The 27356-nt window shown below is 53.5% G+C and overlaps 1 protein-coding gene across 3 annotated transcripts in view; it reads right to left on the reverse strand.

The window, feature by feature from the left end:
- Positions 1–25602, reverse strand: part of RAB11FIP5 (RAB11 family interacting protein 5) — a 37896-nt gene extending 12294 nt beyond the window's left edge. For 2 of the 3 annotated variants that reach the window (XM_047068395.1, XM_047068393.1), the window contains exons 1-3: positions 25039–25602; positions 3995–4431; positions 3162–3861 (exon numbers count right to left, since the gene is read on the reverse strand). In XM_047068395.1, the coding sequence (XP_046924351.1) occupies positions 3162–3861; positions 3995–4431; positions 25039–25469 (1568 nt within the window). In that variant the 5' untranslated portion in view covers positions 25470–25602. Of the gene's footprint in view, positions 1–3161; positions 3862–3994; positions 4432–7088; positions 7352–25038 lie in introns of those variants that run through there. The other variant, XM_047068394.1, reaches the window with a different exon arrangement.
- Positions 25603–27356: the final 1754 nt, after the last annotated feature.

The raw sequence follows: 27356 nt of genomic DNA on the forward strand, positions 1-27356 counted from the left end.
CCCAGCAGTCTGTAATGGTAGCCCCGGGGGGCACAGGTGCCCCGAACCTCTGAGCCTGTAGACAGACTCTGGAGCCCCACTGGGGGCCTGAAGCTACCTTTGGTCACTCCAGTTCTGGGTATCTGACCTCATTCTCTCCTCAAAAGCCCAGAGCAAGCCCTCTGGGCAAGTGCCAACATTCATTTCTTCCAGACCACCTTCCTGGATCTGTCAAGGCCCAGGGCCAGGGTGATGCCGACGGACTCACTGTCCAGGTTTCACACCTGTCCAGATTAGGCCACTTGACCCAAAAAACAGCCCTCCCACCCCACCCAGCCTGGATGCAAGGCCACAGGGCCAGCTCTGGTGGCCTATGCCCTCAAATGAGCCTCCAAAGGGCAGAAATGCCTGGATGGCCTCCATCCTGGTGAGGACAAGCTCAGAATTCAAGGAGAAGGGCACAAACCTCAGCTTTCTCATGTCTATAAGTGAGCCAACTTCTCTGGACTCTGAAGGGCCACTGGGAGACATAGAGACCCAGGATTAGGAAAATAGGCTATAAGCAGGAGTGATGACAACATCAAAGTCATGGCCTGCAGGGGTCTGAGCCCAAAGCCTGGGCACATGAACAGAAATGACCTCATGAGCAATTGTCTGCCCTGGAAAAGGCCCGGAGATGCCCCACAGACAATAGCACTGAGCCCATGGCCTGTGTTCCATCTGACCCAGGCACCCTAGCTCCTCCCAGCAAACGCCCTACCCAGGTCTCCTGCCACCACCTTCCAGACTACCACCCATAAATATCTCTAAGTTGTCACAGGGCTATAGGCTCAGCGTGGGCTTCTGAGACAGGCCCTTCCCCTTTTTCCTTATCTTCCCTCCGCTGCAGGTGGCCAGCAGTTCCCCTGGGCTCTGGTGAGTACGGGCTGGGCAGCGGGGACAGAAGCTGATATACCTATAGCAGGGGACGCAGAGGGTAGCATCACCCAGGGACTGCTCCAACCCCCGCACCTAGTCCATGTGTGAGGCATCCCGGGGGCTGCCAGGCGGCCAGGCCTGAGCCCTCTCCCTGCCCTTCTCCATGGACTCGAATTCCACTGGGAAAGAGAAAAACCAGGACTGCAGGAGTCCTCTCCCTTCTGCTGGGGAACAGCTGTAGGGCCCACTCTCAACCCTTCCTCACTGTGCCCAGCCTTCACACCCCACCTCCTGCCCACAGACCCGTGGACAGGGGAGGGGCAGGCTCACTGAGGGCAGAAACAGCGGCCCGACCACACTGGCTGGAGCTGCCACAGACACTGCCTGTCCAGGGCCTGCCCCCTTGTGAAGGGGGAGACATCTTCTCCCAGGACCTAGGCCTGGTGGCCCTCCCTACACCCTGTTGGACAATGCAGCAGCCTCCGATGGTCAGAGTGAGGAGTAGTCAAAGGGCCAGTGTGGGCGATTTGGTCATCTGAATGACCAATCGTATATTTCTCATATATATGTGGTCTTCATCCACAGTTTCTGGCTCATAGCTTCCAAAACCCTTGAAATTTCCTAAGCGATAAGAGCATCTTTTAATATTTGGTCTCTTGTCTGCAGTTCCTGAAATGCTTCAGAGCCATAAAAGTGAAATGGGCATCTTGTTATTTGTAACAAGTCCCTTTCTACCATAACTGGGTTTGTGTGGATGAGGTGACTCTTAAAAAGCCCCTAAGGATGGGGGCTGGTTGCCAGTGGAACCAACCATGAACAGAAGGGTGGAACTTTCAGTCTCACCCTCATTTCTGCAGAGGAGAAAGGAGCTGGAAGTTGAGTTGATCACCAGTGGCCAATGATTTAATCATAAGCGCTTGTGTGATGAAGTCTCCATAAAAACTCCAAAGAATGGGGTTTGAGAGTTTCAGGGGCCAGTGAACATGTGGAGATGCTGGGGGTGTGGCATGCTGGGAGAGGGCATGGAAGCCCTGCACCCTTTCCTCATACCTTGTCCTATGTATCTCTTCCATCAGGCTGTTCCTGAGTTATAGCCATTTATAATAAAAGAGCGATCTAGTAAGCAAAGTGTTTCCGAGTTCTGTGAGCCACTCTAGCAAAATAACCAAACCCAAGGAAGGGGGTGGGGAGATGGTCACTGGAACCTCTGATCTACAGCTGGTTGGTCAGTAGCACAGGTGATAACCGGGACTTGCGACAGGCATCCGAAGTGGGCGGGGGAGTCAATCCTGTAGGTCAGTCCTGTAGGACTGAGCCTATGTGGGGTCTGATGCTATCTCTGGGTAAATAGTGTCAGAATTGAGTTGAATGAAAAAAAAAAAAAAAGAATTGAGTTGAATGTAGGACATCAAGCTGGTGTCAGAGAATTCCTTGGATGTGTGGGAAACCAGTCCCCACAGTGGAACCAGGTACAGAATCCTAATTAGTACCAGAACCCTTCTGAGAGCTCTGCCAGAGCCCGAGCTCAAGGACTCCCGCATCGCTCTCATGGGTGGGACTTGGCACATTCACAACAGAACAGCCATCAGCACTTGCCATACCCCAAGACCAAGGATGACAGTGAGGGCCAGAGCCCTAACAGTCTTCATGGACAGAAGGTAGGTCACAGATTTTAAGGGAGTTGTCCACAGCCCCTTGCCAGCCCAGGAGCATAACTGGGGGGGGGGGGTGAGTGTACGAAAAGAGGAGGGGGGCATCAACGACTTGGCTCCCATCGCTCAGGGGGAAGAGGTCACAGAGCCAACAGGGAACAGCTGGGATGGAGGTGGAGGGTATGAGGTACAGGCCCCGTCCTGCCTCTCCACCTGCCAAGTCTTCCTGGCCTTGAGGCCAAAGGGCAAGAGGTAGAAGTTGGAAAGCAAAGAATTCACACAAATAGCCTTTCCTGCTTTTCTTCCCTTCTCCCCCTCCCTCAGGGGGTAGGCGTGCCAACTCAGAAGCAAGACCCATGAGCAGGAGACTGGACTCCTCAATCCGCAGGGCCCCCAAAGCGCTGTGCCCTTGCAACTCACCTGTGTCCATGTGCCAACATCGAGCCCTGGCTTAGGGAAACAGCACCCTCCCCCAACTCAACCATGCAAAGCCAGAGCCCCAGCAGCCTGCCCAAGGGCCCCATCTGCTCCATTCTCCCTGCCCCAGGGTCCAGGCTGCAAATACCCCAGCATCCTTCCCAAGGAGCAAAGCTGGTTTTGCCAAGGACGTACCTGGGTTTCTGAGTCGGTTCCTTGGCTTCTCTGAAGCCAAACCAGCTACTCTTGGCTTTTTCCTCCCCGCTGGATGAGTGGTGGGGGGAGGCCCCCAGCGTGGGACCCCCCTTCTCCCCCAGAGAGCCACGGCGCCCCAACTCGCTCCGACTCAGCCCCTGGTGGTGGTGGTGGAAGAGGCCCATCCGGGGCTTCCGCTCCTCCTTCCGGGCTCCTTCCTTCTCGGCCACAGCCTCGGAGGAGGCCACCATGGGTGTGGCAACCTGTACTGGCTTTCCCTCTGGGAGCCGGGCCCCCTCTTCCTCTCCAGAGCGGTTGGCCCCAGTGGCCAACACTTTGGCCTGAGAGCTCAGCTCCTCCTGTCCGGGCAGCACCTCTGAGCTGCTGGTGCTGCGGCTACCTCTGCCCACGGAGTCATCTGCGGGCTGAGTCCCCTCCTCAGCAGGCCGGGAAGACATACTGTGCAGGGAGCTGGAGGGTGGGAAGGGCCCCGAGATGGAGCTGCGGTGCCGCAGGGGGGCCTGAGGCTCCTCATTGTAAATGTGGCTCCCATTGACACAGAGCGAGGAGCGGGAGGCAGCTTCCAGGTGGCCCTGGAGGTCCAGAAGGGATCGGGGTGGAGCTGCTCGCATCTGGCTGGCCTCATCACTGTAGGTCCTTTTGTGGGTGAGCAACTTGGGGGACTGGGTAGCGTCCCTGCCTGAAAAGGAAGCACCCCATGGGGTTGGCAGCAGGAAGAGAAGCCCTGGTTCCTGGCAGGGGGCCTTCCCCCACCACCCTCCTTGTCCCTCTGTTCCCCACCCCCTGCCCTGGGGCGCTCAGCCCTCACTCACCCCCTTCGGTGGACAGCCAGCTGCTACGGCTGGGCGAGCGTGTAAGGAGCTCGGCGCCCGGGCCCTGGTAGGCCAGGCTCCCGCTGGCCGAGGACAGGGTGCTGTCCGAGCCCAGTGAGGTGTTAGACTGCGTCAGGGAGGACTTGCGTAGCTTGTTGCGCAGGAAGAAGCCTTTGGCTTTGCCCATCTTGCCCAGGCTGCCCAGCTCAGGGTCCTCCAGGGCGCTGCTTGGGAGGATGGCGGAGGCAGATTCCAGCTCATACTTCTTCTTGCCCTTCATCTTGTCCTTGATCTTGCTGAAAGGGGACCGCGGCTTGTCCTTCATGGACAGGTCAAACATGCTGGCGCTCAAGTTGTTGCGAGTGAACTGGATGGTGACCTGGATCTCTCCACGTTCCTTCTCCTTCTTGCCCGCCTTGGAGTGCAGCTTGTACCACCTGCGGGAAGGGGGTGGGAGGCAGCTGTGGTCACAGCACAAGGAGCCCGCCCCCCCCCCCCAAGGCTCCTGCCCTGACGCACAGGCCCAGCCTTCCCAGCCACAGGCAGAGCTGAGAAACTATCTACAGCTTTTCCATGATGAAGGAAACCACATCCTGTGTAGGGGAATCTCCTGGGTGTTACTGGGCAGGGCAGCGGTAACCACTCCATGCCACCCTCCCATCCCCCTTCCCTGAAGCTCAGAGATCCCCCCTCTTCCCCCTCCCTGCCTACATCTGCAACTCTGAGGCCCAGAGGGGTGAGACTGGGTGTGGAGAGGTCTCTTAACCCTCCAGGCCCCTGGTATAGACAGACCTACTTACATTTTTCCCTGTTTACATCATCTCCTCTGGCTAGTCCCGGCCAAAGCTCTGCTCCAAGCCACTAGTGAGCCCAGGAAAAAACAGCTCATCCAGAGGCCCAGGGCCAGGAACACATGTACACAGGCACCCCTACCTCATTCACTTACTGACTCATCCGAGCCCCACCAGGAATACCTCTGCAAGACGGCGGGGGGGGGGGGGGGCACACTATGGCATAAAGTGGCCTCAAGGAGACCTCAATAGACCCAGGGAAGGGAAGGAACACTCGCACCTGCTGAGCATTGTGTGTGTGCCACAATGGAATACAAGGGTTTTCGTCTGACGCTCACTCACACCTTACAACACGCCTAGGGGGTGGGGGCCGCCACCCTGATTTTACACATCAGGAGGTCAAGGCTCAGCAGTAAAGTAACTCGTCCAAGAACAAGCAGCCAGGAAGGACAGAGGAGACCGAGAGCCAGGTTTTCACCTCTCCAAAGCCCATGTTCTGCCCACCACACACTTCCAGAGAGACCCCTCACACACATGAGGACTGCACAGGGTGGGCAGAGCCCGCCCTATAGGGGAGCGCTGTGCACGGAGCTCTTCCTCTGCTGCCCAAATCCTCCTCCAGACCACTCGCACTCCGAGGAGTCTGCCCGGAGGTCCACCCAGGTCCCTCTCCCATTCTGCTCAGCGGGCCATACCCCGTCCCATCTCCTACAGATGTGAGCAGAGAGATTCTGCAGAGAAACTGAACCAGAAAGGTTCTGGACGTAGGGAGGCCAAGATGGGTTCAGGTGCAGGGCTGAAGACAGGAGTGACTAAAAATCGGCCCCCTTTCTCACACCAACACCCAGAATGTCTAACCTCCCTAGCGTAGAAGAGCTAAACACAACTCTCAGAGGATGTGTTCCAGACAAGTTGGGGGAAATCTCCCAGAAAGTAGAACAAAGATGAGGCGATGACTGGAGGTCAGTCAAGGAGTTTCACCACCAAGTAACTGGAGAGTCAAGAAAGATGAGGGAGTCTTCTTCCATGTGTGAAGGGCTTGGGAGGCCTCTCTCCAATCCGCAAGACAGGAAAAAGGCTGAACAAGCTGAAAATCAACAACTCACAGGGAATTTTTAGGGCAGTGAAACTATTCTGTGTGATACTGTAATGGTAAACACATGTCATTATGTATTTGTCAGTACCCGTAGAATCTAAAACACAGAGAGTGACCTCTAATGTAAACTACAGGCTCTAGTTAATAATATTATATTGGTACTGGTTCATCAGTTGTAACAAATGTACCACACTAATGTGAGATGTTACAACAGAGGAAATGGGGAACGGGATGGGGATCAGAGTTAGGGAGTGTATGTGAACTGCCTGTACCGTCCATTTGTTTTTCTGTAAATCAAAAACTGTTCTTTAAAAAAAAAAAAACTGTATACATTTAAAAAAGGAGAGGGGGGGAGAGGGAGGGAACAGAGAGCACAAAGTGCGAGAAATAACACAAGGAAGTTTTCCTGACCTGAAGGACATGAGCATCAGCACACAGGGGCCCATAAGCACGTAGCACGATGAATAAAGACCCAGCCAACAGGTCTCACTGCGAGGTTTCAGAATACCAGGTATAAAAAGGAGAGCCCAGGGGCTGGGTGGCTCAGTAGATTGAGAGTCTGACTCTTGATTTCAGCTCAGGTCATGATCTCAGGGTCGTGGGATCAAGCCCTGCGTCAGGCTCTGTGCTGAGGGTGGAGCCTGCTGAAGATTCTCTGTCTCTCTCCCTCTGCCCCTCTCCCCTACTCGTGCACACACACACGTTTTCTCTCTCTAAAATAAATAAAATTAAAATTAAATTAAATTAAATTAAATTAAATTAAATTAAATTAAATTAAAATAAAGGAGACCCTGGGAGCTTCCAAATAGGGAAGACAGGTTGATATGTTCAGGAATCAGAATAACATTGGATCTTCACTAGCAACACTGGGTACATATGGAATCATGCCTTCAGAATTCTGAGGGAAAAGTTTTCCAGCCTAGGATTCTAGACCCAGCCAATCAAGCATGAAGGTACAATGAGACCTGGTAGAGATGGTCAGATTGGTCACTGAAGGGTTCAAAGTCCCGCAGTACATACATATACTACACCCACATATACTCCATACTACCCACTGTCCCACCCACCACCACCACCACCACCCCCAACACTGCACCCCACACACCCCTCCCACACCACACACATACACACACCACACACCCTACAACCCCCCCACATGCCTCAGTCAGTGCAATGGTGGTCACCCCCAACCCTGAGATCTGCCTACCCCACGGCACCAGCTCCCCGAGCTTCTCAGCTTCTCAGCTTCTCACAGACATAAACGGGTTGGGAGTGGGGCATCTTCTGTATGAAAAAACGTCTTCCCAGGCCACGTGCAGTTGCACCCCTTTGGGAGAGTCCATCATGACTGCACCCTTGTGTGCCCATTATGAGCTATGCGCCTGTCCTGTCCTAGGTGACCCAGGCCATGGCCCAAGTGCAGTGAGCCAGGGCCACTGGTTTTCCCTCCTAAACCATCCACCAGGCAGGCTGCATCAGGGCAGACGGTGGCACAGGCAGGCAGGACAGAGGACCCTGCTCAAAGTGTGCATGCACGTCTCCATGCTCTCACAGTATGCAGGGGCAGGAGGAGGAGGGAGAAGTGTGGGGAGAAGAGAGAGAGCTGAGAGATCAAAGGCATGTGTGAGAGGATGTGTCTGGGGGCAAGAGGGGAGGGTTACTAGAAAAACAAACCAGCTTGCATTGACATCCTCACACCCCTACTTTCTCAAGCCAGTGCCCACCCTGAGCCTGACACTCCGACTCTTTGAAGGCCGGGCCCTAGTCACTTTCTCCAAACCTAGACCAGGCCCTATCTAGCACAGAAGATCCTGGGAGGTGGAGAAAAAGAACTGTGTGGACTCCACCCCAAACCCACTAGCTCTGAGTAACTGGAATCGGCAAGTACAGACATCCTTTGCTGGGGCATAAAGGTCAGGGGCCCTCAGTCCCAGCTGGTCACACTCCACACATCGCAGGATGAACAGTAGCTATCTGTGGGGGGTGAGGCTGCAGGGAACAATGACCGCCTCCATTGAGTATTTTTGTCCGGTTTGAATTTTTTATAAGGAATATATATATATATATATATATATATATATATATATATATATGTATATATATATATATATATATTACTGTCACAATAGGAAAAAGAGACCAAAGAAAACGCTTGTTCCTATCTTATCTCCTCAGTTGCTTGAGCCACAGAACAGGCTGCTGGCCTCTCCCCTCCCACCCTTCAGATGAAGGGAGCTTGCATCATTAGACCACAGGGAGGCTTAGGTCCTCTGCCTAAAGGATCCTTGTTCCCTGCCCTTCCCTACCCCCACATAAGGTCACCTCTGCTTCTCCTGCTCTTCCCCAGGGAATTTGGGTCTGTGTCTGTCTGTCTGCTTGTCTGTCTCTTACCTGCTTTTCAGGAAGGCCAGGAGTGAAGAGGAAAGACTTTCCTTACCATTTTCTGAGACTCCCCCATCCAGAGCAGAGTGAGGCTGCCTCTGGACCCCAGCCACTGTCACCCACCTACCTCCCTACCAGTCCAGGGCAGGACTGAACTGGACCCTGCCAGGCACCTTGGGTGTCCTGGGACTCAACCAGAGCAGGCCTTCTCCAAAGAGTATGACCCACACCAGCTGGGATGGCAAGGCCACATAACCACCAGCTCCCAGACAAAGCCCACATCCCTCTCCTCGACCCCTTGCTTCTGCTTCCTCCTCCTGCCTATCCAGATGGCCCCTAGAAAATCCCAGACCTGCCAGACCCTGTGGCACACGGTCCACTGGAGGCTAGAAGGCCACAGACATTGCTGACACGGGCTGATGATCCCTCAGTGAAACGATGGAGACTCTCTTTACAGAGCCCCACACGCAGCAGATCCCACTGGGCATCTCATCCCCACAAAGCGGGGTTCCCACGGGGAATGTGCCTACAGGGTCCTGTGGCCCAGCTCCAGTCCCACCTCCTCTAGGAAGATCTTGCAGCTGCCACCATCCTGGGCCAGCCCAATTCTTCCTCTTTCTGACCAGGCACAGGCACTCTGAACCAAACTCACTCCACAACCAGATCTGTTTGCAGTCTGCTCCACAGCTACCTAGTCCTGTCATATTCTGGGTGCTCAAGGTCTCCCTAGCAGGACTGGGTTCCCTGCAGATACTTACTGAGTAACCCCCAGGGTACACAGCTACAAAGTAAATAAATAGCGCATGGCGGTAAATTCTGAGATGTTACAAGCTCTCAGTGATTCCCTGCCTCCACTCCCTCTCTTTTCCCTCTTGCTCCACCCACCCCTTGCTTGGAGCTCTCATCTGGATGCCCATGGCAGCAAAGCATGGTGGCTAAGAGCTGGGCTCTTCATCCTGAGTGCACACCCTGGCCCCCACCACTTACCAGGTTACTTCCCTAAACCTCCGTGTCCTCAGCCATCCAGTGGAAGCCACCCTCTTGGACCCCTGGTCAGTGCGGAGCCAATGCTTCCCATTTACTCTCAGACAGTGTGAGGGTCAAGGTGGGTGGGGCATCTGAAGTCTCCAAGGCCCAGGCAGCACACACGCAGGAGCCGAGGGTTTGACAGTGACGATCATTATCTGGGACTTGTCCCCAGGTATGTCTACCCATGATGGGCACCAACGAGAAGGAAGAGTAAGAGGAAACTCCTTGTCCCTGAAGAGAGATGCACAGCTACGATGCTGCGCTTCAGGAGTAACATACATCAGCGCTTCCCGAACTGCAAAGTGCAAAAGGATCACTGGGTCTGGTTAAAATGCAGATCTGAGGCCACGGACGTCTGAGAGGCTCCATTTCCACCCAGCTTCTGGGGGATGCCCATGCTGCTGTGGACCACACGTGAGAGGGGGAGACGTGCGGCACGCTCATGTCCAAGGTTCTGTACCTCCTTTACTACCCACACAGTCCAGGAAGCGGGGTCCATTTTCTCCATTCTGTAGATGAGGAAACTAACCCACAGAGAAGGTTTGTCACTTGCCTGAATCACACAGCGGGTAAGCAATGGATTGGAACCTGAACATGAGGATGCTGAACTCTCAGCCCACGCCCTTGACCTTTAAGATGTAACATTTCTCATAAAACTGAATGCAAACACTCAGGCCTCTGGACACCCTGTCCAGCAACAGAGGCTGGAAAATTCCTGGACGTATACCACAGATGCTGGCACAATCCCAGGAGAATGTCAGGATTCCGACACCCTGGAATGGTCACTGAGGGAACCTTGGGGCTTTGTCCTGTCTGCAGGCCATTAAAACCCTATCTAAGGGCAGCCCAGCCTCCCCCAGTGGCCATCAGAGTCCAGAATTCCTGGGAGGACAGAACCATGGAGAAGCCTTCAAGGCCCCTTGCTCATCAGCCAGACCTCCCACAAGCTCCCTCAGGCTGACAAAAGTTCAGCAGGGCCAGCTTGGACTTAGGACTTGGCACTCAGCCTCTTGCCCTGCCTCCCCCCACACCCCAGGGACAGAGGACAAAGGTGGGATGGAAGGGGTAGGGGGCTAGTTGCCTCACCTGTTCCCAAGATTACGACCTTAGTTACTCCTGTCGGTGGGGCTTCCCGGCCCGCGGTACCCAGCTCTCCACCTATTTATCAGGGAATGCTGCTGGGCTAACAGCTGCCACACACCATAACTGGAAATGCCCAGCACCCGGTGAGCCAACCTAGGGCTGATGTCCAACTCACACATGCCCAGGTCAGGGCAGGTCCTGTCAGAGACCGGGGGCAGTAAGGGCTGTGACACACAGGCCCAGGCACACCTGACTCATCGTCAGTTCTTATCAGCCCCAAATGCAGTTTATGACCCAAATAATGGTGCCCCAGTTAGCCCTCACATATCATTTGTTCAGTCCCCAAACCCAGGACCATCTTTGTCTCTTCTCCCCGACCTCGCACCCCACATCTGAACTTTGAACTCTGCTGGTTCTATGTGCAAATTATATCCAGAATTCTACCCGTGTCACCACTGTCACCCTGCAGTCCAGTCCACCACGATCTCCCCACTGGACAGGACAACTCCCTACCATCCCTGTTCCACCGGCAAATAGGCACAAAACACCCTGCTCCTCAGAATGGTAGAAAGGTCCCATCTTTGGGTCCTGGCTCCTCTGACGCTCTGCACCACTCATCCCACACTCACCTTCTTGATGTCCCTGAGCCCAAGGCCACTGCACTTGATCCTCCCAGATCGTCAGGCCACGGTTCCCTCACTCACTCACATCAGGTGTCCGTTCATCGGCACCTCCTCAGTCTTCCCTAGTACCCCCAGGGCACATGCCTTATTCTGTTTCTTCAGTGTACTTAGTACTACTGGACATCCCACGTGTGGGTGTGTGTGTGTGTGTGTGTGTGTGTGTGTGTCCTACACAGTACAATGATGAGACGTCTGTCCTCCCCTGCTCTATAGGCAGCAACTGTATTCCGTTCATCTCTGCATCCCCCGCGCTTAAAAACAGCAGACATCTAAATATTTGTTCAGTGAATGAACAAATTAATCTAGGATTTGACTTTGGAACTTATCTGTCCCCATTCACAATTGAATAATTGTGTAACGTTTCTCTCATTACAAACCCATGGGTCTTACCCATGAGACCAGGAGCTCCTGGAAAGCAAGGGAGTGCTCCCTGCCTCCCATCCCCAATAGGAGCCCTCCAAGGGCAGGAGCCACAGGTGCCAGGCTTAAAGGGGACAGTTCCAAAAAGGGGCCTTCTTTAATCCTGACAGCCTTACCCCCCATTTCTGAGTGAAGAATCTCATTCACTTCCTTGGGAGAGAAGGCACTGGGCTAGATCTGGGAAGTGCCCAACCCAGTGAATGGAGGTCGGTGAAGGTGAGGGAGGTTGGGTGTTGACCACATTCTAGCCCATCATTAGGACACTAATCTTATCACCATTGAAAGCTACACCTCTCCTTTATCACTTATTGTGTGCTGGGCACCATACTATGCACTCAACACTCCCATGATACCTTACTAATCCTCTTAACAGCCCTGTGAGGTGGGTGTGGGGGGCAGACCTCGAGGGTGGCTACAAGCACGGCCTGTGGAGCCAGGCTACCTGGTTTAAGCCCCAGCCCCACCACCCAGGACAGGTCACTTAATCTTTCTACACCTCAGTTTCCATACCTACCTATAATGTGGGGGTAACGGATATCCAACCCGCTCTCCTCACAAGACAACTAGGAACGTCAAGTGGGCTATCTGTGGAGCACTCAGAGAATGGGGCCTGGCACAGGAGAAATGCCAGACGAGCGTCAGCTCACACGTTTTTGCAGATGCAGACACGGAGGCACAGAGAAGTCCAATGAGTTAAGTCACACGGTTCTTTTTTTTTTTTTTAATTTTTTTTTAACGTTTATTTATTTTTGAGACAGAGAGAGACAGAGCATGAACGGGGGAGGGGCAGAGAGAGAGGGAGACACAGAATCCGAAGCAGGCTCCAGGCTCTGAGAAATCAGCACAGAGCCCGACGCGGGGCTCGAACTCATGGACCGTGAGATCATGCCCTGAGCCGAAGTCGGACGCTTAACCGACTGAGCCACCCAGGCTCCCCACACGGTTCTTTTCAGTAAGTAGGAGAGCCAGGACATGAACTCAAGCTCCCTGACTCCAGAGACCCTGACCTTGATCACTGCACTAGACTGCCCCCGTCTGCAAGTACAACCAACACACAGAGACCCATGTCCCCATGTCCCTGCCCAACCAAGGAATCCAAAGTCACCCCCTTATTTCTCTAGGGCAGGGTTATGTGTTAGATGGAAGACAAGTTACATCTTTCTTTCCCCTAACCTCTAACTGAAATTTAGTATTTCTGCCAATGATGAGTTTTTGCCAACAGTAATGGTATATAGTAGCAGTCAGTACCCATAAGTGTGTTACCAAGAGAAACCAGACATTTTCACATCCCATGACAGTTGTGGCAGATGTTACAAAATATGGTTGATATCCATCACTACTCTGAACTTTAACTTTTTTAAAGTTTATTTTTTGAGAGATCGAGAGACAGTGCAAGTGGGGGAGGGGCAGAGAGAGAGGGAGACACAGAATCCGAAGCAGGCTCCAGGCTCCGAGCTGTCAGCACAGAGCCTGATGCGAGGCTCGAACACATGGACTGCAAGATCACGACCTGAGCCAAAGTCGGACGCTTAACCGACTGAGCCACCCAAGTGCCTCCTGAACTTTAAAGCTATTAGACAACCACTGGACTGCATCACTTAATATAGTGATAACAGACATGTTACTTTAACAAATGTTTCCACATATTGATAAATGTACTTCAATATCATTGGTGTACTTTATATTCTATCCAGTTGAAGGGGTTGTTCTGAAAAGGGGTCTACGGGCTTCACCAGATACCAAAGGGGTCCGTGGGACCAAAAGGACTCAGAACATCTGCTCTAGAGTAGGGAGGGAGCAAAGGCAGCAAAAAAGCAGGTCTTTCCCTCCTGCCCCACTACACAACACCTAGGCTGAGATCTCAAAGCAGAGGACAGGCACTCCTCCCCATTTCCCACCCAGGGGTATGGGAGGGCCTGGCCAGGGGCCAGAAGCTGGCTCAAGGCCTTGAGTCTCTCCAGCGTCACGCTACAGTGCTCAGCCTAACCCTCAATACCCTGCACGCCAGTGAAGGTGACTCCAGAAAAACAAAAACAGCCAAATGCACCTGCTAGCTAGGGAGCAGGCAAGCTTGTTTTGATCATGCCCCAATACCACAATCTCTAACTTCCTGGAGGGTTGCTCCTCACCTGACCTTTCTTTGCTACAGCTATAACCCACCAGGTATGCAGTTTCTCTCTTGTGACTATGGATGCCACCTCAACAGAGACAGGCCTCACTTCAGACTACTGAACAGCTACCACCAGGCTGGGAATGAGGGGTCTTGCAAAGCTGACAGTGGCAGGAATCGAACCCCACCCTCTGAGGCAAATGAAGCGAAAAGGCCTGATGTACTGGCTGGAGAATCTTCCAGAAGGGAAAGTGAGGAGCCAGCACAAAGGAGAGAAAGATATACTGAGCCAGCTCTCCTTTCCTGACTTCACTCTCCCCACGTAGAAAGTTAGTATAAATGGGGGCTACAGGGCTCTGAGTGGAGAGGATTTGCAACCCAGAAAGCAAATGTTGGAGAAAACTGCAGGAGAAAACACAAAAATATCTATCCTTAACATTATTTGCCCCCATATTCCTACTCCAAGCCAGCCATCAGCCATTTCGAGCGATGTCGTACAGAGTAAATCATTTGCCCTAGAGAGAGTTGCAGCCCCAGACACGAGCCGCCTTGTCTCCACCATCCCCAGGTTCATGAGGCCCTGTCATCTCTGCTTTGGCAGGAACCCCCTGATGTGTAAATAACTAGGATCATGCACACTATCATGGGGCAGGGTGGATTTTTAATTTGAAAGCCATCACTACTTGAAAAATAATGGCAAAGAATTGCCATTCCTGCTATTCCTATGGAGAGTGACCCCAGAGTTGAGAGGGAAAGCTCTTCCTTATGCCAGATTCCTGAAAGGTGCAGAAGAAAAGGCAGAGCTGGGGACAGAGGTGGTGCTCATCCATGAATGCTAAACCCACTGGGTGACACGGTGATGGGGAACCATGGTGGCTGGGTCGGACTAACAGGACCCACTGCTCAAGCTGGGCCTCACTGACAGAGAGACCCTGACAGCGAGGCCAGGCACCTGCCTCAGCCACCCCACGTGGAAGGACTCCTTTCAGCAGGTGGGGCATGGGGACCAGGCCTTCCAGACCCAACAACTAGTGCTCAGGGGCTGGAGAACCGAGGTGAAGGGCAACATGAGGAGCTCCTCAGCCAGGGCCACAGTGTCAGCCTCAAGTACAAGTGACCCAGTTCTATCAGGCAAGGGTCTGAGATAGAGGGGGAGGGACAGTCACACTGGGAGGTCTAACCAGGCATAGGATGGGAGCCCTATCTGATCCTGACTCAGCAAACCACCTAGGAAGAAAAAGTTCTGATATCAGAGAAATTTGAATATGGACTCTGATACTGGATGATTATTAAGGAACTGTTGATTTTGTGTGTGATAAGGGCATTATGGTTATGTTAGGGAGCACGGATTCATTTACACTGTCCTTCTGGTCCCACTTGGGACTAACAGTGCATTTCCATTAAACTCCAGAGGCCAGGACACAGGCTTTTTTTCCTTATGCTATGACTGAGCCCTGCTCCTGGTCTCTGAGCCTTGTGCGGACCTGTGAGCTCAGCCCTGCCCACTCATGGCCAAACCTCAGCACAGGGCCTGGCATGCGGGATCCCGGCACTCAATGCCAACACCGTCCCTTTTAATTTTTTTTAATGTTTATTTATTTTTGAGGGAGAGAGTGGGGGAAGGGCAGAGAGAAAGAGGGAGACACTGAATCCAAAGCAGGCTCCAGGCTCTGCACTGTCAGCAAAGAGCCCGGTATGGGGCTTGAACTCATGAACTGCAAGATCATGACCTGAACTGAGGCTGGACACTTAACCGACTGAGCCACCCAGGTGCCCCCAACACCATCCCTCTTGGAGGCACAGGGCTCTCACCCAGACATAGGAGGCCTCAGCTAGACCTCCCAACATTTCCCAAGTATGTGCCAGGAACAAGAAGGGAGAGTCCTCAAGTAGCTCACATCTTGGTGGGGAAATAAGATAGCCACATAAATCAGGAACGTGGTCAACACCACGAAAGTGCACAAGCTGCATAGGAAAGTTAAAGGGGAGTACTACGATGATTTCGGGAGGGTGGTGACAGGTAAAGACAGGCAGAAAGGGGCTTTGGGGCACGTAGGAGACTGCCTCCAACACTGCACTTAAGGGCTGTGACTTTATTCCGGGCCCTGAAGAGCGCTATGGGGTACAAAACAAGGACCCAGCCTGATGGATGCTGTGCTGTAGGAAGAGCGTGGGACAGCAGGGACAAGGACAGCACAGATACAAGGCAGGGGAGACAGGCAGGAAGCTGACACAACCCAAGGCAGGTCCCATGGCTGGGCTGACCCAAGCAACTCCGTACGCCTCAGCGGTTACTTCTCATCGTAAATTAATAAACTGCCATTCTGGTTTATAAAAAGGCAGCAGCAGCTATGCTAACAGTCCAGAACAGAAGTAAAAAAAAAAAAATAATAATTTCCTAAACTAGGACAGGAGCAATGGGAGGGGCTAGGAGTGCCCTCCCTCTAGGGCCTCCTTTCCTCCCCTAGCAGTAGGGTGCCTCCACCCTGCACTCTCAGTACTTAATGACAGCAGGGACTGCTACTTACCTTTTACCCCCAAACCCAGGGATGGGGCCTGATATTTGGAACACTTTCCAATACTTGCTGGATAAATGAGATGGAATTGGCAAGGACTCAGCTAGTCCCAAAAATAAGTTGAAAAAAAATTATTTTAAGGTCATAGCAGGAAGACAGGAAGGAGATCCAGGTTCTAGTTCTGGATCTACTAAGTGGCTTTAAACCAATCATTTCACCTCTGTAAAAGGGAGCAATAAGAAAAGCCTCCCGTTAGGGGCGGGAGGGGTGCCAACTAAGACTGTCATTACTCAGGGAGCTGGAGGGAAGCTGGAAAACCTCCTCCCCACAGTCTCCGGCATGGGATGCCCTTCCTCCTCTCCAAAACCCCACACAAGCATTCTTCCTCACATACTATCAGATACAATGACGTGTGCAGGGCCCTCAGGCCCATCTTCTGGCTCCCCACGCCCACAATCAAACCCACCCTTTGATTTGGTATCTACAGCAAGACTGTAAGCCAGACGCAGTCCTGGGGCAGGATATTGCCTCTTATCGGCCACGGGATGATTCTTATCACCCACTCTAGAACCAATAGTCCTCAGAGCCCAGAAGCGTCACTTCAAGAGCCGCCCCAGCCTCCGTGGACATGGCTTGCTCAACTCACCTCAGAGCCCAGCCAGGTCCAGCTTCCCTCCTAGGCACAAACATCTCAGCTAGTGCCCCCTACTGCTGCAGGCTCCAGAGGCCTGTCACTGTCAGCTTGCCTCAGACTGGCCAGCGACTATGCTCACTTGGCAGAGGAAAAGCCATAAAAATGCCCAGAGACGAGTCTAACCACCCCCACAGCAGCAGGAAGTGTGTACAGCCAAAAGCACGAGGTAGGGGAAAAAGCACTGGGCTTGCAAGTCAGAGATCTGGCTGCCACTAACAAGTCATGTGACCTTGGACAAGTCATTTCACCTCCTGAGACAGCAGTCTCCACATCTGTAAAAATGGGGGTCACCTTGTCTGCCCACAGGGAAGAATGAAATGAGATGATGCCAGGAAAGCACTCTGAAAAGTAGGCCAAACCACACATAAAGATTTGGGTTCACTGTCTATCAAGGGCCTTTTATAAGCCGTCATCAGCCCCTAGGAGCAAGGTGGCCCAGGACCCCCCAGTGATGACTCTGTCCAGGAGGAAGGAGAGAACCAGCAAGATGACCTCTCTCAGACGGTCTTGGTCAAATGGGGGTTGGGGACTAGGAAGAAATTCTACTTAACCACACCCCCTCTCCAGTTTGATCCTAACCCCATATTCACCCAACATAGGAGTGTTGGCTCATAGGGGACAAAGCTAAGCAGTGTCTGTCCCCTCTGCCAGGGTCCCAGTTCAGACACACCATAGGTGGAGATGACAAATAAACATCCTGTGTGGGATGGTCAGTCTGAGCATAGGTAAAACCTGTGTGTGGAGAACGCTGTATTTGTGCAGACAAACATTAAATGCATAGAATAACTTTGAAAAGTTACCCAAGAACTGGCAATACTCATGCCTCTGAAGACAGGAGCTGGATGATTTAAGGTCAGGGCAAAGGAGATTTTTTCATGGCACACCTTCTGTACCTTCAGAATTTGAACCAAGTAAACTACTCAAAGAAATGATAATAATGGGGCACCTGGGTGCCTTAGTTAAGCATCGACAATTGATTTCAGTTCAGGTCATGATTTGTGAGACGAGCCCCACGGCAGGCACAGCGTGGAGCCCGCTTGGGATTCTCTCTCACCCTCTCTCTCTGCCCCCCACCCACATGAGCACGTGTGGTCTTTCTCTCTCAAAGTAAATAACTTTAAAAAAAAAACACAAAATAAAACAAAATGTTAAATACTACCACTATATTAAAATAATAATAAATAAATAAATATAAAGTCAAGCTGTTTTGCTAAGAGAGGCACGGAGGAAACTAAGATTGGCTCCCCTCTCCTGGCCCAGCCCCAGAACACTCACTTTCCCTTCAGGAAGGGAAGTCTCCCTCCCAAAAACTCACCCAGCCTCCATCACAGCCTCAGCTATCATTCAAGGACCTGCCTCCCCCAGAAAGCCACCCTGATCACACCAACCCTGCTGAATTCACCCTTCTCCTGACCCCTTCCTTCTCTCACATGTGTGTATGCTGCTTTGTAGGTTAATTATCCTTCCTGGGTAAGTCTTGTTTCAAACACATTTTTGCCCTTCTAGGGAAAGGGCTATACATTTCTTTCTCTTGTTTTCTCCAAAGCCCTGACCTAGGCACAGCGGTTGCCTAGTAATTGCTTCCTAAATATTGAACAAAAGAAAAAAAAAAAAAAAAGCAAACGACTGCATCACTGTGAGGCACTGGATGGCTCAGAGTGTTCCGTCACAGCAAAACAAGCACGTGATTCTTGAGAAAGGTCAGGAAGTCTTATATCTGGTGATGCTCCCAAGCTCTGCTCTACTGCACAAGCCAATGGGAGCAAATCTCTCCAGGGCTGGGGTGTCCAGGGCCAAGGCAGAGCTTCCCAGGCTCCCCCAAGCTCCTGAGAGACACTCTGGTGACACTGATATCCTCCCTCCCAAAGTCCCACACAACACCTCCAGCCCCTGAGACAGACATGACTGGATTTGGAGCTGCAGATCACACACGCCCCAATCAGCCAAGGCCTCACACAAGAGAAGCAGGCCATGCTTACAGAGCCCCAGAGATTGGCCCTGCGGAGGAGAGAGAAACCTTCAGGAGGGCAGCAGCAGAACCCCCGTCCTATGCAGAACCAAATCATGAAAGAAATGGGGGAAAACTGAGGGGGACAGTATAGAGTGGTGATGAAGAGCACAGAATCTGAAGCTAGGGTGCCTGGGTGCAAATCCTGACCCTGCCATGTATGTGTGCCTTTAGAAAAGTCATTTCAGGGTGCCTGGGTGGCTTAGTTGGCTAAGCGTCCAACTTTGGCTCAGGTCATGATCTCACGGTTCATCAGTTCAAGCCCTGCATTGGGCTGTCAGCACAAGAGTCTTCAAATCCTCTATCTCCCTCTCTCTCTCTCTGCCCCTCCCCCGCTCATGCAAGCTCATGAGCTCTCTCAAAAATAAACACTAAAGAGGTGCCTGGGTGGCTCAGTCGGTTAAGCGTCCGACTCCAGCTCAGGTCATGATCTTGCGGTCCGTGAGTTCGAGCCCCGCGTCAGGCTCTGGGCTGATGGCTCAGAGCCTGGAGCCTGCTTCCGATTCTGTGTCTCCCTGTCTATCTGCCCCTCCCCCATTCATGCTCTGTCTCTCTCTGTCTCAAAAATAAATAAAAAACGTTAAAAAAATTTTTTAAAGAAAATAAAAAATAAAAATAAACATTAAAAAAAATTTTAAGCGAAAAAAAAGAAGTTACTTCACCTCTCTGTGCCTCAGTTTCTCCATTTGTTAAACAGAGTAACAATACCTATACCTCAAGGGGCTCCTGTGACCTACAGTAAGTCAAGCCCATAGGACAGTGGCAGCACAAAGAAATGGCTTAGTAAATGATATGCCTCCCTAACAAGGCAATAACAGCCCCCTGAAACAGACTGCTACATGCTGCCAAGGTGGACCTCACAGGTCTTCAGTGTTCGTCTCTTCCTCAAGGAGGTGTCCCTGACCACAGCCGAGCCCAGCAGCTCTGTATGCTCTGAACATCTCCAGTTCTCCCTGGCAAGGCCTGAAAACACAGCACTTGCCTATGGCCCTTTCTCCAAAAATATGCGGTTCATCCTCCTAACAAAGCCATTACCTTCCCGGCATTCAGGCTGGGATATCCATGCCCTCCCCTCCTCTGAGCCCCTCTACCCCACCCAGTGTCCAGACACTCCAGAAAAGCCTGTGGATGAGACTGCTCCTCCAGGCCCATAGATAAGCCCCAAGGCCCCCTACCCTATCCTAGCAGCAATGTCCTTCTCACACTAAAACCCCCTGGGATGCACACAGGGCCCCAAATGCCTTCTCTTCGTTGGCCCGAAATCCTACGGGCTGCCAGGGCCTAACAGAGACCAGCAGAGCCCCACCCTCCACTGGCGGCTGAGTAGCTGAGTCGGTATCTCTCCCCTCCCCAGCCTCAGCCCCCTCATCGAAGCACTCTTCGAGCTCTGACATTGCAACTCCATGATCAAGGGCTGTGCTTCCCCTCCCCGCCACACCCCAACCCCTGGGTCAGCTGAAGGTTGAGGTGGCCCGTGACAAAGCCCTTCCTTTGCGCAGCTCTTAGAAGTGCTGCCTCCTGGGAATGGAACCTGCGGAGTCCCTGCTGGCTTGCCCTTCACTAAGGAGAGGCCTGGGCCCAGCCCCACACCCAGGCCTCAGCCCGACCAACCGACCAACACTGGGCTGTCCAAGTGCAGCTCTTCTCACTGGCTGCCATCCTTCCTGAGGGAAGAAATAACCTAAGGGGTCCTCGGGCAGCTCACCAAAAGCAAAGTCGTTAGACCCTTCACTGGCAGCACAGCCAGCTATATAAAGGACCCACATTGTAGACTGATTTGTATCACTTGGCTGTGAAAAGGGCCAACGCTTCTTCATGACTACACAATTTTGCAGAGGACTGGCCCTGTACAAGGAAACACATAGCAAACTGACTTGCAGAGAGTCCGGAGAGCTCCTGTCATTGTGTTCATGATCTGTCCCGGCACAGGATAGGAAGGGCAGGGAAAATGTGGACAAGGCCAGGCTAGTCATCTAGCTTCGGCAAGAGCGTCGTGCCACCAGGGGACCAACAATAACAAGTGCAGCCGGCGGCCCCCATCAGTGGAAAGGGAGAGCCCTCCGGTTGCCTGGAGTGGAGGAGCTGCTGAGTTATGCCTGTCCCCGGCTGGCTTCGGAGAGGAGAACAGGGCAGAGACGGGGTTCCCACCCAGGGCCAGATGCAGAGGGAAGGGGAAGCTGCTGTGCCAGCCAGGAGCCGCCCAGTCGGACGGAGGAGTCACTTCCTACCCCTCCCCTCTGCCCCAGCACCGCTGCTCAAGCAACCCCAAATAAAAACTACCCGTAACTCAGGGAGTGGGAGTCAGACCCTACCCCTCCACCCCCCACAGCCAAAGCAGACTTCCCCAGCAGCTCCACAGGTCTGGGGTTGGAGCAGGAGCCAAAACCAAGGACCCTCATGGCCTCAGCTACTTCCTGAGGAGCAGTCACATCTGTAAACTGGTGGAGAGAAGGCTGCGGGGTCACGGGCACAGGAATGCACAGGCTGTCTGGAGGCTAAGAGATGAATGGGAGCCCTCAAACACCAGCCCAACCTAGGCCAGCAGGCTGCATTTTCCCTCAGGTGCATCTCGCAGTGCCCCCAACCCCACCACTCTCAAGGGGATCTCAGGTCTCCATGCCCAGCCAGGCAGAATACTGTAGTCTCAAACCTAAGCGGTGCTGGGCCACAGGCCTCCACAAGGCCCTCCATAAAATCAGTGGCATGGGTCTGACCAGATGCAACAGAACCTATCAGGGTGCCACAGTTAGCAGCCTGTCCATGGTCCCAACAGTTCTATTCTTTGGGATAAAAAAAAACAAACTGGCCCCGACCCAAATTAAACCCAGACTCAGCCTTCCCAAGGGGCCAGGCTCTAACCATCAATCTAATAGGCCCAGGATGGGTGGGGAGGGGTTCTTTACAGCAGGGACTCTTTTACTCCACACACAGCACCCACTGGAGAGTAGTACCAGGAAGGGTACAGAGATAAAAACCAGAGAGGAAATAGTGGAGAAACATCTCAGGATTTTCAGACTTGTGATGATGCATATATGGCTTTACTGGGGGGAGACAGCTATAATCAGTTTCCTCCTGTATTACGTTAAATTATGTTTTGAGGACTTCCTCTTCAATTATTTGGAAGCCTCCAGTGAAATCCCTCACCTCAAAGAGCACCCCTTGACAAAGGAGCTTCAGGAGCCGTGAAGGCACCTCGCACCAGTCACCATCATCACCATCATCCCACAAGGCAGGGTCCTCAGCATAACCACAACACCCATACTTTGAAGCCTTGCTCTAGGTCTGCAACTACACCAAAGCTTTTACAGACACTGTCTTATTTAACGTTGCGATTCCATAATTATTTTTCTGACCTTTGCAGAAATGAGGAGACGGGTTAAGAAACTCACCTGCTAGGAAGTCACAGAACTAGGAGTGAAACCCCAGGCTCCAGGTTCTTAAACACTGGGCTGTCCAGCCTCCCCGACACGGCAGGGGCAGCTCCAGCCCAGGCTGCTGGGGAGCGCTACAAGCTGATCCGAGCCGGGCTACAGCACCACAAGAGGCCTCCCAAGCCCAGCCCTAGTTCTCAAACCTGGAGCAGCAAAGAGAATGAAGGACTGCAAGGGGTCAGCCTATTTCATCAGGCACTCTCATACTCCTGGATGCACTCTGCCACCCACGGTCCTAGGGTTTTCCCAGGCTCAGACTCTTCTAAGTTCTGTATTGTTTCCCCCCATCACATGAGAAAGTTTTTTACAGGGCAGGGACATCACCCAGACACTGTTACCAACAACCTCCCTCCACTATCATTGCTCTTCTCTGACCAGCAACCACATCTAGATGCTTTACCTGCACTCTCATTTCATGCCTCACATCAATCTTGTAATAGCCCCATTGGACGGATGAGAAAACTGAGGCACCAAGAGTTTATTTGACTTGCCACAAGGTGGCAAGTTTGAGACTAGAATCTGTTTCTTGCAACTCCACAGCCTCATCATCATAACCATGAGGCTGCCCTTCCCCAGTCAGGTTCTGTCTTGGTGACATAGGGCTGCTATCTACCTTCCACGAGACCACCACAACTGACTGGCTCCTGGAGTTAGAGTGGATGGTGTTCTCCACCATTATTCAAAGCTGAGGAGGCTACACCCTGGTCCTCTCCATCTTGCCCTCTCTCCACTGGGAAATATGCAGACTCACTGTCTTAACAGCTCACGCCAGGGTGCTCCCAGGATATGCAACCAGGAGTGGCCATTAAAGTCAGAAGTGGGAGGTGGGGACCAGAGTTGGGAGCAGCAGCTCTCACCCTCTGTCAGTAGGCATGCTGTTAGATCCAGCTTACTGGAAGATCAGGCAGATTTCACAGACTTTTCCTCGTCCCACCAGGAGGGCCCCTCTCCTTTCTGCCCCCTCCAGGTTCTATAAATAACCCAGGTCAATGCAACAGAGGAAAAGCAGCTGGTAGGTGCAGAAAGATCCTGGTGAGAAAGAGGACTTCTATAAAATAAATTAAGGCTCCCTTCAGATCAAGGGGTGGCAAGTCAAATTCACCAAGAGGGACTGTCCTTGGCTGCAAACAGGCAGGCCCACCTGGGCCTACAAGCACAGACAGCTCAGGAAGAACCAAAGACCAAGAAGAAATCAAGAGCAGAAATTGAAAAAGATCAAAGCTCCCCCCACCCCAAGTCACGGACTTCACAGAGGCCTCTCCCCACAAGCCTAGAGACTTTCTGTCTCCCCCTGTACAGGGGTATCATGTACTAGTCTGGTCAGATTAGCTGAGTGGTGGAGGCTGAAGGAACAGGAAAGAAAGGGGTGGAATGAATTTGGGGACAGAAGCCTCTTCAGGAAAAAAAAGGGCTAAGAGATCCAGAGGAGAGCTTTCTGCCCCACCCCCACAGCCTCCCGCAGCCAGAAAGGAAGGAGAGGACAGAAAAGCGGAGGAAAAAAACAAAACAAGGGCCAAACTATACCACATGATTCCACACCCAGCAACCAAACAGCAGCAACTCAGAGAAAAGGAGAGGAGAAGGCCAGGGGAGGGGGGAGGTGGAGTCAGGTCACAGCCCTGCCCTGAACCTGCCCTATGCTACCCAGCTTCTCATTCCAGGCCACAGAGCCATGAAGGCCCTTTCCTCCACACGTTTTGAAAAACATTCAAGGTCAGATCCTTTCTAACCAAATCCTGCTCTCATATGGGTCTGCACCTGCTCCAACAAGGTTTCCTAGATTTACTCAGTTAGATGCCATTCCAGGTGGGCAAACCTTTTCAGCACCTGTCCCCACCTAGGGCACACCCCTGCCCCCATCCCTTTACCCTCCTCATCCAGGGTCCCTGGGGTCCAGGGGAGGTGTCACCCCAGTTAACCCCTTGAATGATCCACAGCAGGTGCTCAGCCCTAGGGACTGGCTTTCAGATCCTGCCCAAGTCCAAACAGGAAATGGGGCTCCAAGTCTGAAGCCTTGATCTTAACACAGGGAAGGTTAAACACTGCCAAAATAAATGATTAAAAAACACACAGGCCCTTCTAGGTGGAAGTGGCTGGGAGATGATCTCCTGCTGTGCACTAACTGTGACGCTGCCTTCACCTCAAGCAGGACAGGCAGGACACTTGAAGGCTGCCTGAAGGGTTTCCTTCCTTTAATTAAGAGGTTCTCCTGTTTTCAGAACAGGGACACAGAGGGGCAGGGTTCCAGAGGCCATCCAAATATCAGGCAAGAAGCAGATGCCCTCTGCATTTTCCAGATTTGGTGGGGCATCTCGGGTCAATCTAGCCGTCAAGTAGAACACTGCACCTTTCCTTCCCCCACAGGGCGAGGCCGTGGGCCTCTCCACTACCCTGCGGGCCTGGCTTGGGGCAAGCGCCTGCAGTGCCCCTCCCCTTCCAGGAAAGGGAGACAGGCCCAGAGGCCCTAAGAATGGCCCCAAGATTTTCCTTCTTGAGTTTCCCATGGTGCAAGGGCCTCTGGATCCCACTCCGAACTTTACCGGACAATCTACTCCTAAGGCTAGGCCACCAATCATACCTCCCCCCTAGGCTACCCAAGGACACACCAGCAGCCAAGCATTGAACGTCGCAAGGAAGGGGATCGATCGGAAGGGGACCCAAAATGCAAAGAAGCGGTTTATGCCCTTGAGCGCGCGGCAAAGGGCGCACAGCCCTGGCCGAGGTTAGGGGTCCCGCTCCCCCGCCAGCCCCGCCCAGCGAGGCCTTTAACCGTTTCCGTGCTCTCGGCGCCCCTCACTCACTGCGTGTGCTGGGCGCGGCCTGCGCCGAAGACCTCGTCCAGCGCCACCGTGGCCTGGCCCAGGAACTTGTCGACGCCGATGAGGGAGCGGTGCATGGTGGTGAGCACCAGCTCACAGGCGGCAGCGGAGCCCGCGGCCCAGGGCGCTGGGCCCGCGTCGGCCTCCTGCGCCCGCAGCAGGCCGTCCAGGGCACCAGGCGGCAGCTCGAAGGAGCACTCCTCGCGCCACTCCGGGCAGCCCGGCGTCTTCTCCACCACCGACGTGCTGTACTTCTCGCGGCCCACCTGGATCACCGTGTACGCGTCGCTAGTACTGCCCGCTCCCGAGCTCTTGCCCCGCAGCCCGCGGGCCCGCAGCACAGTCACCTGGACGTGCGTGGGTAGCCAGCGGGAGGGCCCAGCCGCCGGCTCGGCGTCCCGCACCAGGGCCATGGCGGGGCAGGCGACAGCGGACGAGGGCCGGTAAAAGCGGGAGCAGACACGGAGACCGTGAGAGGAACCAGGCAGCGGGCGGAGGGCGGTCAGGAGCCGGCTCCGAGCGCCGCCGCCGCCACCACCGGGCCGCCGCAGCTGCGGGCTGGGCTGGGCCGAGCCGGCAGCCGCCTCCCCGCCTCCCCGGCCGCCGGCCGCGCCACGACGTCAGCGCCCCGCCTCTCGCCCTGCCCCGCCCCGCGACCCAGACCCGCGCGGCGGTGCGGCAGTGCAGCGGGGGCACTGGCTGTCGCGCCCCGGCGCTGGCCTCCGCAGACCCGACCGGAGCTGGAGGGGCCGACGGGGACCAAGGGGTGGGGCGTGCGGCCACTGCAGAGGGGTGGGCGGGGCTCCGGCATTGGCCCCGCCCCGGCCTGGGGGCACCCGCGGAACCCCTCCTCGCTTGCGGGAGCGCGGCACCCTCTGCCCGGTATGAAAAGCCCGCTCCGCGTCTCCCGGCCAATCCCAAATCTTTCTTCAAGATGTCCCTGCTCCGAAAGCCCTGCCCTGCAACTGCCCCGGCCCGCCCCTCCTGGAATGGCCATCCTCTTGGCGCGGGCAAGTGGGGGTGGGGCGGGACCCCGCTGCCCCCTCCGTCTCGAGCCGCGCTCCAACCCTCCTCCAGCCGGTCCCTGCCAGGGAAGATGCTGCGTGAAACCAGAAGTGAGTCCCGCTCTGGCACGTGACTGGCCCGCGACAGCGAGCTGGAAGCCGGTGAGCTGCCCCGGCTTCGGACCTCCGCGCGCTTCGGGGACCTACTGATGAAACGAGACCGCGCCGCGGAAGGCGGGGGAGCTGGGCTCGCCCTTAGCGGACACTGCGGTGGGGAGCAGCGTGATGAATAAATAAGTAACGACATCAATATTTCAGCCGGAGCTCCTGCGTCACTGGTTGACGGAAATTATAGGCTCTAATGGGAGTTTTAAACAATTACTTCCACCCATTAAGTGCCTACTACGTGCCTGTGTGTAAAGCCCAGGGGTATGATTTGAATGCTTGGCTTATTATTAATAATGATAACAATGGTTAGTAATTATAGATGCTGCATTTCGGCCAGTGCCGGTCCATGTACTTTATATGCATTACCTCATTTTATCCTCAGAGCAACCTTCTGGGTGAGTATGAGTTTTATTCCTATTTTCCAGAAGGTAAAATTTCAGTTAGAGAGGCTAAACTGCCCACGATCCATAACTGGCAAAGGTGGAATTTGAATCCACACAGATGACCCCACAGCCTGTACTTTTTAAAATCCTAATTTTTAAATAAAATGTAACACATACACCTAAAGAAAATCAAATAGGACAGAAGCGCTTATGATGAAAAGCGAAAGATTCCCTCTCCACGGCTGGATCCAAAGAAAACTCACTTACAGCCATTTGTGTTTTCAAGCCTGGTGGGTACCTCCATCTCTCTACATAAAATGCTTACATAGATGGATTTATCAGGGCCATTATCTATTGTCTTCCTGCTGTGACAGATAATGTATCTCACAACCATTTCCCTCCCTCAATCTTATGTGATAACCTATTTTTAGTTCCTCTGGCTGGCTACTTTTATGGCGGAAACCTGTATTTCTTCTTGGGAAGACTCTCCACAGTACCCTGTGCTATGAGAGAAGGATGCCAAAATCCCAACTCTGCCGGCCACGTTCTCCACCACAATATGGATACAGAGAACCAGTACACCAGGCACTGGGGATCCATGGGAACACACACACCACAGGCCTGATCCTGACAGCCTGCCACCTTATCCCTGCATTCTGAAGACTGGGGTGGAGGAGTCCTGGGCACTGAGCCCCATGGTCCAACATCCCTGTGGATAGCACCTATCTTTCAGGCAGCCAGATCC

This window comes from Lynx rufus, unplaced genomic scaffold (genome assembly GCF_022079265.1).
Source record: "Lynx rufus isolate CCGP_SWC_20201006 ecotype Redwood Valley unplaced genomic scaffold, mLynRuf1.p SCAF_8, whole genome shotgun sequence".
NCBI classification, from domain to species: Eukaryota; Metazoa; Chordata; class Mammalia; order Carnivora; family Felidae; genus Lynx; species Lynx rufus.